Source organism: Diospyros lotus, chromosome 7 (genome assembly GCF_014633365.1).
Source record: "Diospyros lotus cultivar Yz01 chromosome 7, ASM1463336v1, whole genome shotgun sequence".
NCBI classification, from domain to species: domain Eukaryota; kingdom Viridiplantae; phylum Streptophyta; class Magnoliopsida; order Ericales; family Ebenaceae; genus Diospyros; species Diospyros lotus.
This window is the reverse complement of record NC_068344.1, coordinates 29,442,133-29,459,574: the sequence shown is the minus strand read 5'-3', so window position 1 is coordinate 29,459,574 and position 17,442 is coordinate 29,442,133. Positions and strand designations below refer to the sequence as shown.

The 17,442-nt window shown below is 38.2% G+C and overlaps 1 protein-coding gene across 2 annotated transcripts in view; it reads left to right on the top strand.

Annotated features, from left to right (window-relative positions):
* The window catches only part of LOC127806337 (diacylglycerol kinase 4-like), a 61,833-nt gene extending 44,971 nt beyond the window's left edge, over window positions 1–16,862 (top strand). Inside the window, exons 8-13 of one of the 2 annotated variants that reach the window (XM_052343562.1) lie at window positions 40–110; window positions 5,504–5,587; window positions 14,585–14,662; window positions 14,955–15,042; window positions 15,874–15,990; window positions 16,246–16,862. In XM_052343562.1, the coding sequence (XP_052199522.1) occupies window positions 40–110; window positions 5,504–5,587; window positions 14,585–14,662; window positions 14,955–15,042; window positions 15,874–15,990; window positions 16,246–16,404 (597 nt within the window). In that variant the 3' untranslated portion in view covers window positions 16,405–16,862. The remainder of the gene's footprint in view (window positions 1–39; window positions 111–5,503; window positions 5,588–14,584; window positions 14,663–14,954; window positions 15,043–15,873; window positions 15,991–16,245) is intronic. The other variant, XM_052343563.1, reaches the window with a different exon arrangement.
* The last annotated feature ends 580 nt before the right edge of the window (window positions 16,863–17,442 follow it).

Sequence of the window (17,442 nt, the reverse complement as noted above, 5' to 3'; positions counted from 1 at the left end):
GGGGCATAAAGAAGAGTTAAAGTTGTCCTATTTTCACAGTTGATCTACTCTGGCTACAGTTGCAAACAAGGTTGGTTCTTCACACCATGCGTTAGTGATCCAAGTTTAAGGTCAGAAAAACTGCCCTGCTGAAGGATTTTTCTTGCTGTCAAATGTCTTTTGTCTAAAACTTACTGTGCTATTCTCTCCACAATTATCAACTTCTCTATGAGGTTCATGTAACAAGAATAGGTTTCTTTAATTTGTCACATTATTACATCTTAACTGGATGAAGCTTGAATGAAGTATGTCTATGCTTGGAAAACATATATACATGCAGGTATGATTGTATTTGTCAGCGTATTTAGCAAGCAAGGCTAGTCTTGAATTGTATAGGCATAAATGGAATTAAAACAGGCTAATGCTCAAATTCAGTCAACAGTTGATCATTTTTTAAAGTGTGAAGATTAGTGGATATTGGAAATGGAATAGATAATTCCTGAACAAACACTTGCTTTATCTCATTCTAAATTCCCGTTGGCAAACTTTCTTGATGTTTTCCTAGCTCCAGGTTTCGCTGTTGCTTTCCTAATAGAATTTTTTACTTCATTTCTTGTCTCAACTTTCCATTTACAAGCAATTCTATGGTAAACACTTGTGTAAGTTGCTCTGTCCCTGTGGTAGCACTCTCAAACCAAATATTGATTGAACTGTTGTGACCATGTCTGCATATCACCTTCTTATTAGTCATTAGTTTTGTTCTATTTTCTTTATTAGGTATCCCAGTATGCCCTTCTTACATCTAAGCGAGGTCTTAATATTACTTACATGAGTTGCTTGATCTGCTATTTTTTCTCTTTTTGCTAAATTATTACTATAAAATCTTTTGAGATAAAAGTGACAGGTTAGGAAGAATGCCAAAAAATTAGGGACTTGGGTTTAATTAGGATGTTTATTACAGATTTCATTTTCTGTTGATTTTTTTTTTTTTTTTAGTTTGATCAGTAGGATATAGTTCTATTTTTATTTGGTCACATGAATTGTTACTCCCATCTAACTTGTGTGATGTTTTGAGAGAAAAATGTTGTGTTCTCTTATTCACAATTGGTATATCTATATTTACCAATAAGGTACAACTAGATAAAGCACTAGGTACAACCCTATCTCTATTATATATATATATATTTATATATTACACATATATATATGTACCACACTGTATATAATATACTAATTCTAACACTTCCCCTCAAGCGGGTGCATATATATCATATGCGTCTAGTTTGGTACAAATATAGGCAAGTCGTGGACCCCGTAATGGCTTGGTAAAAAGATCAGCTAGCTTGTCATTAGAGCCAACAAATGGCGTGCTAATCTCTCCAGAAATCAATTTATGTCTCATAAAATGACATTCTATCTCTATGTGTTTGGTCCACTCATGAAAAATTGGATTAGAGGCAATATGAAGAGTTGCCTGATTATCACAAATAAATTGCATAGGTCCTGAATCTCTAGACTTCAACTCCATAAGAAGTTGCTTGGGCCAAATCAACTCACATGTGGCTAAAGCTATAGCCCGATATTTCGCTTTTGCACTAGATCTAGCTATCACATTCTGCTTCTTACTCTTCCAAGACACTAAATTTCCTCCAATCAGAATACAATAACTCGAGGTAGTGCGCCTATCTGTGGGACAATCAGCCCAATCTGCATTAGTATATCCAACAACCTCTTTGTGTCCTTTGTTCTCAAACAACAAGCCTTTACCAGGAGCACTTTTTAATATATCTCAAGATACGCACTAAAGCGTGCCAGTGACTATCACATGGAGAGTCCAAGAATTGACTTACCACACTAACAGCAAAAGAGATGTGTGGCTATGTGATGGTGAGATAGTTAAGCTTCTCAACCAGTCTCCTATACCGCCAAGAATCCTCCAATGGCTCCCCCTGTCCTGGTACAAGCTTAACATTAGGATCCATAAGAGTATCCATAGGCCGGAAATCAAGTATACCCGTCTCTTCCAAAATATCTAAGACATACTTCTTTTGAGAGATGCACGCACCATGGGCAGATTGAGCTACCTCAATGCCAAGAAAATACTTCAACTTGCCCAAATCTTTGGTCCGAAAATAAGAATGCAAGTGAGTCTTCAATTTCCCAATACCAATGTCTCCTGTGATAATAATGTCATTTACGTATACCACCAATAATATGACTCAATAAGGAGAATGGCGATAGAAAATAAAATGATCAGCTTCACTTCTACTCATACCAAAAGATTGGATGACCGAATTGAAGTGACCAAACCAGCACCAAGGAGATTATTTTAGACCATATAAGGACTTCTTCAAGCAACATACTAGTCGGGACTCCCCCTGAGCAACAAAACCAAGAGGTTGCTCCATATACATTTCCTCTTGAAGCTCGCCATGAAGAAAAACATTTTTAACATCTAGCTGATAAAGAGGCCATTGTTGAATAGCAGTTATAGCAGGAAAAACATGAACAAAAGCAATCTTAGCCACATGAGAGAATGTATCACCATAATCCAAGCCAAAAATTTGAGTATAGTCCTTAGCAACCAATTGAGCCTTTAGACGATCAATAGAACCATTCGGTCCAACCTTAATTGTATACCGACAACCAACAGTAGACTTCCCCGGAGGGAGAGGAACTAGATCCCATGTCTTGTTAGCCAACAAGGCAGACATCTCCTTATCCATAGCATGTCTCCACCTTGGGTGAGAAAGAGCTTCAGCATCTGTCTTAAGGATAGAAACAGACGAAAGAGCAGAGACAAAAGCAGAATAAATAGGTGATAAACGGTGATAGCTCACAAAGGTATAAATCGGATGAGGATTACAAGTGGAATGTGTACCATGGTGAACGGAAGCTTGGGCAGAGTTAAAGGGAGATGGAATAATGGAGATGGAATAATGGCACCATCTGGAGGAAGACATGAGTATGGAGAAATACCATCATCTGTAATAGGAGGAGCAGGAGTTCAAGGCACTGATGGAGGATGGAGGCTTAGAATGACGCTGATAAGTTTTAAGAGGAACAGAGGAACAAAAACAGATACTGGGACTAGAGAAGGAAAAGAAGGGACAAGTAGGACCTTATGAAGGGAGGAAGAAGACCCATTAGACGAAGAAGATAAAAAAGGTGTAGTCTCGAAGAATGTGACATCAGAAGAGAGAAAGTATCTACCAAGTTCAGGGGAGTAGCACTTATATCCCTTCTGATGACGAGAGTAGCCTAGGAACACACATTTGATTGAGCGAGGAGATAATTTATCATGACCAGGGGAAAGAAGATGGACAAAACAAGTTGATCCGAAGACATAAAGGGGGATAGGATAGATGGGATCACGAGGAAAAAGTAAAGTATGTGGAATGGCCCTATTCAGAATAGTAGATGGCATCCGGTTGATTAGATAACTAGAAGTGAGAAGAGCGGAATCCCAAAAGATAGGAGGAACATGCATGTGAAGGAGAAGTGTCTGAGCAATCTCAATGAGATGACGATTTTTACATTCAGCCACGCCATTTTGTTGCGGAGTATAAGGACAAGAGAACTGATGAACAATACCCCAAGATGAGAGAAAAGCCTAAAATGCACGAGAATAATATTCCTTGGCATTATCACTGCAAAGAATCCAAATGGAATGACTAAATTGAGTAGAAATTTCATTACAAAAGGAAGTGAATAAAGATTGCAATTTAGTATGATCTTTTATTAAGTAAAGCCAAGTACAACGAGAATGATCATCAACGAATGTAACAAAATAGGAGAAACCTTGTTTAGATTTGACTCTACTAGGACCCCAAATATCTGAATGGACAAGATCAAAGGGAGCATCAGCTCGTTTGTTAAGACGACTAGGATACAAAGAACGAACATGTTTTCCTAGTTGACAAGATTCGCATTCTAGAATAGTTAACGAAGCCAATGAAGGAATTTTCTATTGAAGAGTAGATAAGTGAGGATGACCAAGCCGCGAATGAATTTGAAGATGAGATGCCCTTGTAGTAGCACAAACAGATGTCATAGAGGACGACAGAGCAAGATGGTAAAGTCCCTCAAACTCACGTCCAGTGCCAATCGTTCGTCTTGTACCCCGATCCTACACAAGAATAGAATCAGAATCAAAGATAACACAACAGTTCAAAGAACAAGTGAGACGATGAATAGAAATGAGACTATATGGACAACTAGGGACATGTAAAACATAATTAAGAGAAATAGACAGAAATGGATTAGCCCTACCGATACTAATGGGAAGGGTTTTAGACCCATCAGCCACAGTGATAGGAGGAAGGGACGTAGAGGAATCAAAATGAGAGAATAAGGACTTATTACCAGAAATATGCTCTGAAGTGGTTGAATCAAGAATCTAAGGACTAAGCTGAGAATGAGTAACGTAAATATGAGTACCATTGGATGATTGTGCAGAAGAAGTAGATCCCTGGGTAATAGAAGCCATGGGAGATGAGGCCTGCCAAGTTGCTTGAAGCTGACGATACTCAACCAACTTCTCAGCAGAGATTGTATATGTAGAGGCTGGTCGTGCAGTGTGAGAGATATTAGGTACCACAGACTGTGTGTCTGTACTCTCAGGAATTGCAACATTGGCCTTAGGAGGGCGACCATGGAGTGCATAACATGTATCCTTATAATGATCAGGGAGATGACAGTAGTTACAATAAGGGCACCTACCACTACGACTACGCCCAGCACCTCGACCACGACCACCTCCATGTTTAATCATAGAAAAAGATCTATGATCCTGTCTGAGAGGTAAGTATCGATCACTCTCCAACTGAAGCCTTAGAAAATGCTTGTGTACTATGAAGGATCTAAGTAAACAACCTCTTCCATGTTAGGAATAGTGGACTACTTAGGATCTGAGTGCGAATGCCTTCCATATCGGGCCCAAGGCCTACCAAGGTGAGTACCATAAACAACTTGTCCCTCTGCTTCGTCTGCTCATTGAGATCGGCCATAACTGGGAGCATAGCTTTAAAATCTGTCACAACAGACTGGATACAACCCAACTAGGCACATTTGAGTCCCTCTTTTTAATACTGAATAAATTACTAATGATAGTGTATAAACATATGATATCATTAGTATATAGCTTGTTGTGTTGCCTCGAGATAGATGATAGGAGATCAGTGCAAGCTTTGTAGATTTATCGGTTGGATTTATTTTAGGCAGTTAGAGTTTTATTTCTCTAAGTGTAATTGCTGTATCTTTGGGGGTCTAACTGTAATATCCCATATTTGATTAGTTATATGGGGGATCTGCCTCTTCTATAAATAAGAGGGTAAGGTAGCAGTGTAGAGAGATCTAATATCCTTTCGAGCTCTCGGTTGCTATTGTGAGTACTTATCGTTATAGAGAAAGTGAGGCTTGTATGAGTTCTTGGGCTTTCTTAGAGTGAATGAGGGATTGTACTTGATCGATAGGATTGTATGAGAGCTTGGGTTTTGTACTGACCAATTTCTATTGAATAAAGGTTGCTCGATGGAAGGTGTTGGACTGCTGGATGTAGAGCCAATTCAATTAGCTTGAACCAAGATAAAAGGCTGCGTCTCATGTGGTTTGATGTTTCTTTCTTGTTTTGTTTTATGCCTTCAAATTCTGTTCTTTATTATCTGGTCTCTTGTGGTTTGTTGGCCAGTGAGTTGTGAGTGTGTTGAGTGGTGTTTGATTGGTTTCTTGGGTATGTTTAAAGGCTGCCAGTGCCTCCCAATTTATAACATAGCTGTTGTGCATGAGACCAAATATCAAAAAAGTTATCATAGACACAAAATAAGGGGATTAAATCAACATCTATAGATTGTTATAACAACGTAACCAACTGTGCATTGATGCGATCCCATACAGTCCTATCTGCTTAGCATTTAATTTGTCAGTAATAATGGCTGTAATACCGGATAAAGACGGTACATAGACATGAATAGACACAAGTGAAGAGGAACTCACAACATCAGGAGAGAGGGTGCTCTCAACAACTTCAGGATTTGAAGAGGCCATAGTGAAAACCAAGCTCAGCCAAACTAGATCTGAGATTGCAAAGAAAATTCAGATCTAAAACTATGAAACGAGACTGCAAATTAGATCTGAAACAGATCTAAAATTGTTGGAGCCCATATCTGAAATAAGAGAAAGTTGTTGCAAATCAGATTTGAAACTGTAAAACCCAAATCTGAGGCTAATGGTCTGATAGATTGCCACGAAAGCGAAGAATAAGATTGGCTAGAAGCAGATCTGGGGTCACCGTCGTAGGAGAAAGTAGATTAGGGCCGAATTTGAAAAATGATGGCCGGATCTGAGAGATTGATGGCCAGATCGGACTTGATCTGAGGGATTGGCGGTTGGATTTGAGAAATAATCGCCAGATCTAAAGACTAGCGGCTGGATTTGAGAAACTAGCCATGAAATCTGATAAATGGTTGCGAGATCTGGGATGGGAGTGGCTGGATCTGGACAGGAACAGCCAGATCTAAGAAACCAACCATGAGATTTGAGACAGGAGTCAGGATCTGAGAGAGTTAGGCACGGATCTTGGTGATGGAAGATGAAACGGCCACGAGATGTTCCAAATCTGAGAATCGAACAACCACAAGAGCGAGATATGAGAAGCGACCAATAGAGATAGCAGCGACGGTGATGGTGTGGAGAAGAGGCCGTCAATAGATGACGATGGAGAGCCCAATGACGACCGTAATGGAGAGAACTGAGTGATGGTGGAGATCTCACCGATGATGGAGAGCCCAACGGCGACCGCGGTGTTCGGTGGCAACGGCGGTGGCTGGGTCTAGAGAGTTTGTGGCTCTGATACTATGTGATGTTTGAGAGAAGAATGTTGTATTCTCTTAATCACAATTGGCATATCTATATATACCAATAAAGTACAACTAAGTAAAGCACTAGGTATAACCCTATCTCTGTTATATATATATTACACACATATACATATGTACAACACTGTAATATACTAATTCTAACAACTTGGATTTTGGATCTTGCAAACTTTTTCCCTATTTCTCTCTATTATATGATAATATCACCTGGTTTCTTCCCGCTGTTCTCTTCTCCTTGCCCCTTTTCTGGGGGAATTCTCTTGCTTCTCTGCTTTTTCATTGGTTCATCTACCTCAATTTCTATTCCTCTTCTCATCCTATTATAATACTTCGATATGTTATGCTGGAAATATGCTTAAATCAAGGGAGATTTGACTTTGATCCTAGAATATTCTAGGATTTATGTTTTATGTAAATATTATGTAAATATAGTAAGTAAAAGATGTAAATTAGGATGTTGTCTATATTTAGTTTATTTCTTTCCTTCTTTGTTCATAATCCTCTCTTTAAAAGAGGATGTTGTTCTTGCTTATTTGAATCAAATCAAGCTATATTATCCTTGATTAGTTCTAAGATGGTATCAGAGCCTCAGATTAAATCTCAGCCATCCATTACCTAGGCCCTTTGCCATACCTTACGACTGTCGGAGCCTCTCTATTGGCCGCTGAAGCTCGGAGCTGGCCACTTTCAGTCAATCGGTTGCGGCCACCTAGATCGCCTAGCCGTCACTGCTCTCGGGACTACTGGTCGCTGCTACCCAAGGTTGTCTTCTCTCCATTGTCAATCGCCAAGATCGTTTCTGCCTCCTACGAGTGCAAGTTCTCTTTGGGCGAGATCGTTTCAACCGCCAGATCGTTTCAGGAAGGAGACGCCCACTTTGATTGGGTCTGTTGGGTTTGCTTCAGCCACCGATTGCTTGCGGCCTCTCTGCCTTGACCGCCTACTGCTTGCTTCAGCCACCGATTGCTTGCGGTCTCTCTGCCTCAGCCACCTACTGCCTTGGCCATCGTCCAGATCTTGGTAACCCTATTGTTCCTTCTTGTTTTTTTTTCCACTCCCAAGTGATAAGCTATGTCGGAAGTTACTTCTGAAACTACCCTAAACCCTACTGCTGCCATCCAAACAAAAATTCCAGCAACCCAGCCAAACCATTCTAGCACCCATCCTGTCCAAATCATCACCATTCGTTTAAATGGTGATAATTTCTTCGCTGGTCTCAATCTGTCCGGATGTATATCTGCGGGCAAGGAAAAATTGGCTACATCATAGGAGACAAGAAGGAACCTGCAATGGATGACCCAGCACATTCCATTTGGGATGCTGAAAATTCTATGGTCATGACTTGACTGGTCAATTCTATGGATGAAGATATTAGTTCCAATTATATGTGTTATCCTACTGTTAAGGAATTGTGGGATAATGTAAATCAGATGTACTCTGACCTGGGTAACCAATCTCAGGTTTTTGAGTTAACTCTGAAGCTAGGAGAGATTTGGCAAGGAGATGATTCTATTACTAAGTACTTCCATTCTTTGAAGAGATTATGGCAAGATCTTGACCTCTTCAACACTTACGAGTGGAAATCGACTGAAGATTGCAATCATCACAAGAAAATGGTTGAAGATGGTCGTATTTACAAATTTCTTGCTGGTCTTAATATCGAATTTGATGAGGTGCGAGGGAGGATTATTGGCCGATCTCCCCTTCCTCCTATTGGTGAAGTATTTGCTGAGGTTAGAAGGGAAGAAAGCCGAAGAAGTGACATGCTTGGCAAAAAAACTGTTGGTGAGTCGATTGAAAATTCTGCGTTGTTTACTGATTCTACTGCCTTCAAGGCTACAAATTACCAGCGTAGGAGCAATGAACGGCCTTGGGTCTGGTGTGACCATTGCAACAAGCCATGCCATACTCGTGAGACCTGCTGGAAAATTCATGGCAAACCTGCAAATTGGAAGAGCAACAAGCAAGGAGACAAGGCCAGTAACCGTGGGGTCCCTACTGTGAATGAGGTTGACACAAGTCCCTTCAACAAAGAGCAGATTGATCAACTCTTGAAGCTGTTACAATCCAGTTCCTCATCTGGTATTCCTAGTGTTTCCTTGGCGCACACAGGTAGAAAACCTAAAGCTCTTCCTTGTTTACATTCCTCTCCATGGGTTATTGACTCTGGAGCCTCCGATCATATGACTAGTTCTCCTTATTTATTTAATACCTATCATCCTTGCTTTGGCAATGAAAAAATCAGAATTGTCGATGGAAGTTTTTCATCTATTGCAGGAAAAGGAATTATTAAACTAACCGAGAAAATTAATCTCAATTCTGTCCTTCATGTTCCTAACTTGGCGTGCAATCTTTTGTCTGTTAGTAAACTTTGCAAAGATTCTAACTATCGTGTTACATTTTTTGAATCCCATTGTGAATTTCAGGACTAGAAGTTGGGGACGATGATTGGGCGTGCTAGGATGATTGAAGGTCTTTACTACTTTGATGAAATTTCGTCTGGTAATAAAAAAGCTCAGGGATTTAGTAGTACTAATTCAATTCCTGTTCACGATACAATTGTGCTATGGCATCTTAGACTAGGACATCCTAGTTTTGCCTATTTGAAACGTTTGTTTCCTGAATTATTTAAAGGAATGAATTGTTCTTCTTTTCAATGTGAAAGTTGCATTTTAGCAAAAAATCATCGTTCTACATATTTACCAAAACCCTACCAAGCATCTAAATCTTTTTATATAATTCATAGTGATGTTTGGGGTCCATCTAAAATTTCTACTCTATCTGGAAAAAAATGGTATGTTTCCTTTATAGACGATCATACCCGTTTGTGTTGGGTTTATTTGATGCACAAAAAATCTGAAGTGGAATATTTATTCAAAAACTTTTACACTATGATTGAAAACCAATTTCAAACCAAAATTGACATTTTACACTCTGACAATAGCACCGAGTATTTCAATGAGCACTTGGGGGATTCTTTGAAAACCAAAGGTATTCACCACCAATCTACTCGTCGACATACTCCTCAACAAAATGGCATTGCTGAACGTAAAAATAAACATTTACTCGAAGTAGCACGTGCCATCATGTTTTCTATGCATATTCCAAAATACTTATGGGGTGAAGCTGTTTTAACGGCATCCTATTTGATAAACAGGATGCCTACTAAAGTATTAAAGTACCAAACACCCCTTGAGTGTCTAAAAGATTTTTTTCCCAACACCAGATTACATTTGGACCTCCCTGTCAAAGTTTTTGGATGTACTGTGTATGTTCATATCCCTGCTCAATTTCGCTCAAAACTTGATCATTGGGTTGTCAAATGTGTTTTCTTGGGCTATACCTCTTAAAAAAAGGGCTATAAGTGTTATGATCCTCTCACAAAAAAGATCTACGTGAGTATGGATGTCTCATTTGTTGAAAACAAACCCTATTTTTCCAAAAATTTCCTTCAGGGGGAGAAACATGAAGATGAAGACAATTTTTGGGATGTTTCTGTCCCTCTTCCAAACGCAATCTGTCCTACTCAGGAATCACATGTTTCTAATAATAGTCACGTAGGAGATTCTAGTTCCTTGATGCCAAGTAAAGGGGTTTCTCGGGCAGGGGGAGAATTACTACAAATTGATCATCATGATCTAAATTCTGAGCTTCAGGTTTATACCAGGAAGAGATTTCATCAAATGAATAAAGACTTGAATGTCAATCCTACACAAAATCAGTCTGAAAACCCGAGAAATGGCACTGTAAGTTCAGGAAATCCCACTTCAACATTTAGTCCACCTCCTTCCACTTTACCTAATAGTTCTCAAGTTGATTCTTTAACTATTTCCAATCATTTACCTACTATTTCTGATCTTGATGTTCCTATAGCAATTAGGAAAGGTGTCAGAAGTTGCACTAAATATCCTATTGCTAAATATCTCTCCTACCACAGACTATCAAAGAATCATAAGGCTTTCACATCTAGGATTTCACACTTGTTTGTGCCAAGGAATATACAGGAAGCTTTGGATGATCCAAACTGGAAATTAGCAGTTATAGAGGAGATGAATGCTCTAAGGAGAAGTGGTACTTGGGAGATAGTTAAGTTGCCCAAAGACAAAAAAGTAGTAGGGTGTAAATGGGTGTTTACAATAAAATGTAAGGCGGACGAGAGTGTTGATAGGTACAAAGCTAGACTAGTGGCTAAAGGCTTCACCCAGACTTATGTGATTGATTATCAAGAGACCTTTGCTCCTGTTGCAAAAATAAACTCTATTAGAGTCCTGTTGTCTCTTGCAGTAAATTCAGATTGGCCTCTACACCAACTTGATGTCAAAAATGCGATTCTTAATGGTGATCTTGAAGAGGAGGTCTTCATGAGCTTGCCACCTGGGATTCGAAAATAAACTTGGGAGTGACAAAGTATGTAGACTGAAGAAATCCCTGTATGGTCTCAAACAGTCCCCAAGAGCATGGTTCGAACGCTTTGGAAAGGCAGTTACCAGTTATGGCTTTCTTTAAAGTCAGGCAAATCACACTATATTTTATAAACACTCAAAAAATGGTAAAGTTGCAATTTTGATTGTTTATGTTGATGACATTATTTTAACTGGTAATGATGAGACAGAGTTAGCAGTCCTCAAGCAGAAACTTGCAAAGGAGTTCCAAATCAAGGACCTGGGGATCCTAAAATACTTCCTTAGAATGGAGTTTGCAAGATCCAAAGAAGGCATCTTTGTTAATCAAAGAAAATATGTTCTTGACCTTCTTGGAAAAACAGGTTTACTTGGTTGCAGGGTGTCAGAGACTCCCATCGAGCCTAATGTGAAACTATATGCTGCCAAAGCTGAAGAAGTAAAGGACATGGAACAATATCAGAGACTTGTGGGCAGATTAATCTACTTGTCTCATACGCGACCTGACATTGCTTTTGCAGTAAGTATGGTGAGTCAATTCATGCACTCACTAGGGCCAGAGCATTTTGAAGCAGTCTACAGAATCCTAAGATATTTGAAAGGGACTCCTGGAAGAGGCTTACTGTTCAAGAAACATGGCCACCTGCAAGTTGAGATCTACACTGATGCCAGATTGGGCAGGAAGTGTTAATGATAGGAGATCTATTTCAGGCTATTGTTCTTTTGTTGGGGGAAACCTAGTCACCTGGCAAAGCAAAAAATAAAATGTGGTGGCTAGAAGTAGTGCAGAAGCAGAGTTCAGAGCTATTGCTCATGGAATTTGTGAGGAAATGTGGATCAAAAAGATACTTGAAGAACTAAAGTTTCCTCAGTCGAAACCAATAAAAGTCTATTGTGACAACAAGGCTGCCATCTCTATATCTCATAATCCGGTGTTACATGATCGTACAAAACATATAGAAGTGGACAAACATTTCATCAAAGAGAAGCTCGATGCTAGAATAATATGCATGCCATATCTTCCAACAACTGAACAAATTGCTGATGTTCTAACTAAGGGTCTTCACAAGAAGCAATTTGATAAACTTATTGGCAAGCTAGCTATGGAAGACATCTACAAGCCAGCTTGAGGGGGAGTGCTGGAAATATGCTTAAATCAAGGGAGATTTGACTTTGATCCTAGAATATTCTAGGATTTATGTTTTATGTAAATATTATGTAAATATAGTAAGTAAAAGATGTAAATCAGGATGTTGTCTATATTTAGTTTATTTCTTTCCTTCTTTGTTCATAATCCTCTCTTTAAAAGAGGATGTTGTTCTTGCTTATTTGAATCAAATCAAGCTATATTATCCTTGATTAGTTCTAAGATGTTACTAGAAATTTAAGTATCAAAAAAGGTTAAACCTCATTACCTTTGAACTTATGCTTACTTGACTGGGTGTAAATGACCTTTATTTTAGGTTTTTTGCTTTGGAAATAGAGTTTCTTTTTTTGTTTTGTACTATATACTTGTGCTTACCCCACATACTTGGAATATTTATATTTGCCTAAACCATAAATGGCCATCTCAGAGAAAGTGCGACATGTCATATGCCTTTTTGACAATATATTGAACACTTAATCCTCTAGCCATAGCATATGCAAGACTTAAGCAGTTGATAAGGAATCTCCTAAGAAACACAAATAATTACAAGAAGTTGTCATATTGTGTTGTAAACTATGTCAGACCACTAAAACATATTGACACTGTATGTGACACCCTGAGTTCTCAGATCTGCCACTGACAATCCTTCTATCTCTAATTGCCATATTTTTAATTGTTTTTTCCTTCATTTGCATAACCCTATTTCAGTTACCCCCATCCTAATTTTGGATTTCTTGACCCGATTAGGATTTCCCTAACCCTGATAGGTTTATCCTATCTTACATGAAATATGATTAAAATACCTCCAGGTTACAACAAATTCATATCATAATGTGTCTAATACAGCCCAGGTTATAACATTCATAAGGTTATGTGAAGCCCCAAAAGATGGTTAAAATTACAATGTCAAAATACAATTCATCAATCACAACTTAGACCATAGGTGCAGGTTCTGATAAATTTTAGGCCACCATCTTCTTCCTGCCCTTGTTGGTACCTGGATCCAAGCGTGACACACAGAATGCACATGCTGAGACTTAAAAAAATAAAAACATATTTTTCATGTTTGATGCTCACATTACTTATCACTTATATATATATATATATATTTTAATACAATATTCAAGAGGTAATACCATGCAAACCACTGCTAATGGTCAATGCTCAGTGCACATTAGGTCCTAACTATTTTTACACAGTCCATGCATAAGCCATTCTAGGCGCTGTTGTGGATGAACCACTCTCCTGAATCACTTATGGCCACAGAGAATCATCCTCTTACATATATTTTCAGCAAGACATAAGTTTGTGCTTGAATATCAAAAACATGCATCAAGTTCACAAAAGTTTCAAGCTATATTCATTGATAGGAAGCTCATAATTTTAGCCAAAGCATGTGCAACAATGGGCACTTATATTTTCAAAGAAAAATCCCTTATCAAGACAAGCATCCAAATGTGTACTAATATTTTTGAACTTTTCTAAAATAACACTGTTGTGTTCTTGGCAAGCATGTGTCCATCATCTAAAGAATTTAGAAACACATTACAAGTTTAAAGAGGTTTGAAATTATTTATAAAACAAAAACAACATGAGTTTATGTTTATCAGTCCGCTATCCTTAAGACTTTAAGTTTTATGGAATTTGAACTCCTAAAACTTTAAATTTGAATATGGTTTTCTAGAATAGATATTTGATGTCTTTCCTAATATGTAAAATATTAACTTATGTAATTATTCATATGTCTTCTGTATTATCTCCTAATATTTTTGAAAATTGTCTTTGACATGTCCACATCATCACCTCTTTGTGTCTGCGTCCGTGTTAGTACTTGTGCTTCTGAAGGGATCTTTAGGATTGGTCAATGGATTAGTTATGCACTTAATGTTTGATTATTGCTTTCTCATTCTTTTGCGTTCTTCCATCTGCTTAGAATGTGGTAGCTATGTGTGACTTCATTTGAAAACTTATTTCCATGGCTGCCTGAATTTTGGAGGGTGCCAAATCCAGCTTTCATCTCTTTGCAGTGCTCAAAATCTTGGTACTTCTGTCCTGGCAGAGTGATACTGTTATGTGTACATATTTTGATTTCCTTCCCTGTAAGAATGACATTTTGTGTACTGTTCAGATTAATGGCTACCTCATCACTGCTATGCGCATTCTCAACTACTTTACAATTGCAGGGGACTGAAGAACATTGTAAGAATGTACGTCAAGAAGCTCAACAGCTCAGAATGGGAACAAGTTTATATACCTTCAAGGTTGATTTCAGTACCTATACAAGTATTCCTTGAGTTTTATGTATTACATTCAGATTGATGATTGCTACTGTATATGGCTATTAAGGTCCATAACTGGGTTGTAAGTCATATTTATGAAAATTTTATGAGTCTTATTTATTAGATTGGTTAAATTCAAATGTTTCTTATCCTGGGGTTTTCTTCAGAAGTTGTGATAGAATCAACACAATGTCTGCATTTGAGCTGATTACTATTACCTTTTTTTCTCTGCTTGTTTCAATCTTTTTCATCCAATAGTTTCTTTTTTCTTCAGTGTCAGGTCAATAGTTGCTCTAAATCTTAATAACTATGCAAGTGGAAGAAATCCATGGGGTAATTTGAAGCCAGAATATTTGGAGAAGGTATGATTTATAAAGCCACCTAAAATGGCACAGTGCTACGCTGTAACTATAATGCATTATAGTTTCTGTTTGGTGTTAGTTACCAAAGCAACGAAAAGTGTCCACATTAGCTGTTTGTGTTACATTAATTAAAGCTTATTCGATCTTTCTTATTGAGAATCTAATGACCTGAGTTGACATCAAATGCCATTTTGAACCTACATGAACAATCTGATTTATGGTCTCCTTCAGCATTCTTCTCAGATTAAATGATGATATTTTTGTCTACTTTAGGCATCTGTAGTGTAGTTCACATGCTGTAAAATGTATATGCTGGTAAGCATTTAGTTGACTGTATAAAAAGAAATTGGTAACAACCTGTCCACTCTCTCCCATCTACCCCCTCCTACTCCCACCATACACAGACAGGCAAACAGAGACATGGCGAGAAAAAAGAAAAGAATGAAGAGAAATTGAAAATCTCACAGCTGGCCTTTTCACACACACACACACACTCACACTCACACACATATATATACATACATACAGATTAGAGGGGAAGAACAGAGGTTATATTTATTTGCAAGGTGTATGGATATATATTTATCTGGTTATGATATTTCAGAAATATGCATGTGCATTAGCCTCTTCCAATTCTTTTCTACATTTTTCTCTTTAAGTTTGCATGCATATGTATGCATCACATTTCTTGTATAGGATCATACTTGCAGTTATTTTCTGTAAATTGGGAGGAACTCATATTTCTTGCTTGATATACTCTTTGCAAGAAACTCGTCGAATCTCAAACTGAAAATGCTGTTTCTCTCTCTTTTTCTTTTTTTTTGTATGCAGAGAGGCTTTGTTGAGGCACATGTTGATGACGGTCTTCTAGAAATTTTTGGCCTCAAACAAGGATGGCATGCTTCCTTTGTTATGACTGAACTTATTTCTGCCAAACACATTGCTCAGGTACTGCAGGATAAAGTATTCTCCCTTTCTAGCAAATTGCATATATACTGTGGCAGCAAATTTACCAAGTTCTTAAGGGTATATCAGAATGGCATTCTTTTATTTTTTGGCTTTCTTGAAGTTTATAGGGCTACATCCAAAGAGTACCAAGGATATTCTCATGCTTGTCATTGCGAACAAAATTGTTGGTTATGGGATTTTGTTATTGCTACTCTATGCTTTGATGCTCAAATGAGTTCTATCTGCATTTTGTAGGCTGCAGTTATACGATTTGAATTTAGAGGTGGAGAATGGAAAGAAGGTTATTTGCAGATGGATGGGGAACCATGGAAACAACCAATGCACAGGGACTACTCAACATATGTTGAAATTAAGCAAGTTCCATTTCAATCAGTTATGCTCAAAGGAGAGTAATTTCAATAGCTTTCTTCAATCGACCTCTTAACCCTGGATCGCTGAAATTCTTTGTATAGTGGAATTCATGCAAGTCGCATTCATCACCTGATAAGCCTCAAAAGTTATTTGCATCAGGATATTGTTGTGTCAGGCCCATTGTTAGTCCATCCATTGTAAACAACCAACTCAAAAAGCGGCATGATTTCTTGGGAATCGATCTTTGTCGAGTGGTTTATGCCTAGTATACCTTTCATGGCTTACTTGCAGGTCCTTATTATGTATGTAGATAAATATGCATAAGCTGTGCAGCAGTTACTTTTGAAGGATTCATTTACCTTGTTCTGATTATGCTCAGATATTGTGGATTTCCGTCTATTCAAACAGGGCTTGCACTGTCTTATTGACTTCGATCCAACATTCACCATTTTCTTTGAATTTTCAAATTTGCAATGTGGTTCCCATACTTTCACTTTCTATGAGTTTTGTTTCTGTCATCTGATTCAGGATGAATGGGAAAGTTGTCTGCTCAAGAGTTGCATATTTGCACAAGCCGTTAAAGCAAAATTTCACGTAACATTATGTGTGTGATTCAATTTTTGAAAGCTACAATGCTCTTGTATGGGAGTTTTTCCATCAGCTTTGATGCTTGGAAAAAGCCAAAATTTAGCTGGAGATGATTCATAATGTGGCCAACCATGGGAAATGCAATTCGATTGGAGGCAGGTATTGAGTTTTAGTGCGGTGAAACTGAGTGGAACTGCACGGTGAAGGGAGGATCTAACGGGTTCGGATCAATATTTAAATGGATTTAACGAATTCGGTACCAGTGAGGTCCGGACTGGATCCGACCCATTGGCACGGCTGCTGTGGTGATGGTGGTGGTGGACAACCCTTTACTTGTACAATCATTGTCCACGCATTGGGAAGCAAGTGCCTCTTGTCCTTTTCTTCTTTTTCTCTAATCACTTATATTGATTAATGACTCACACTCCACAACTACTCTCTCTCTCTCTCTCTCTCACTCTCATATTGGAATTAAATGGGAAGGGAATAAGT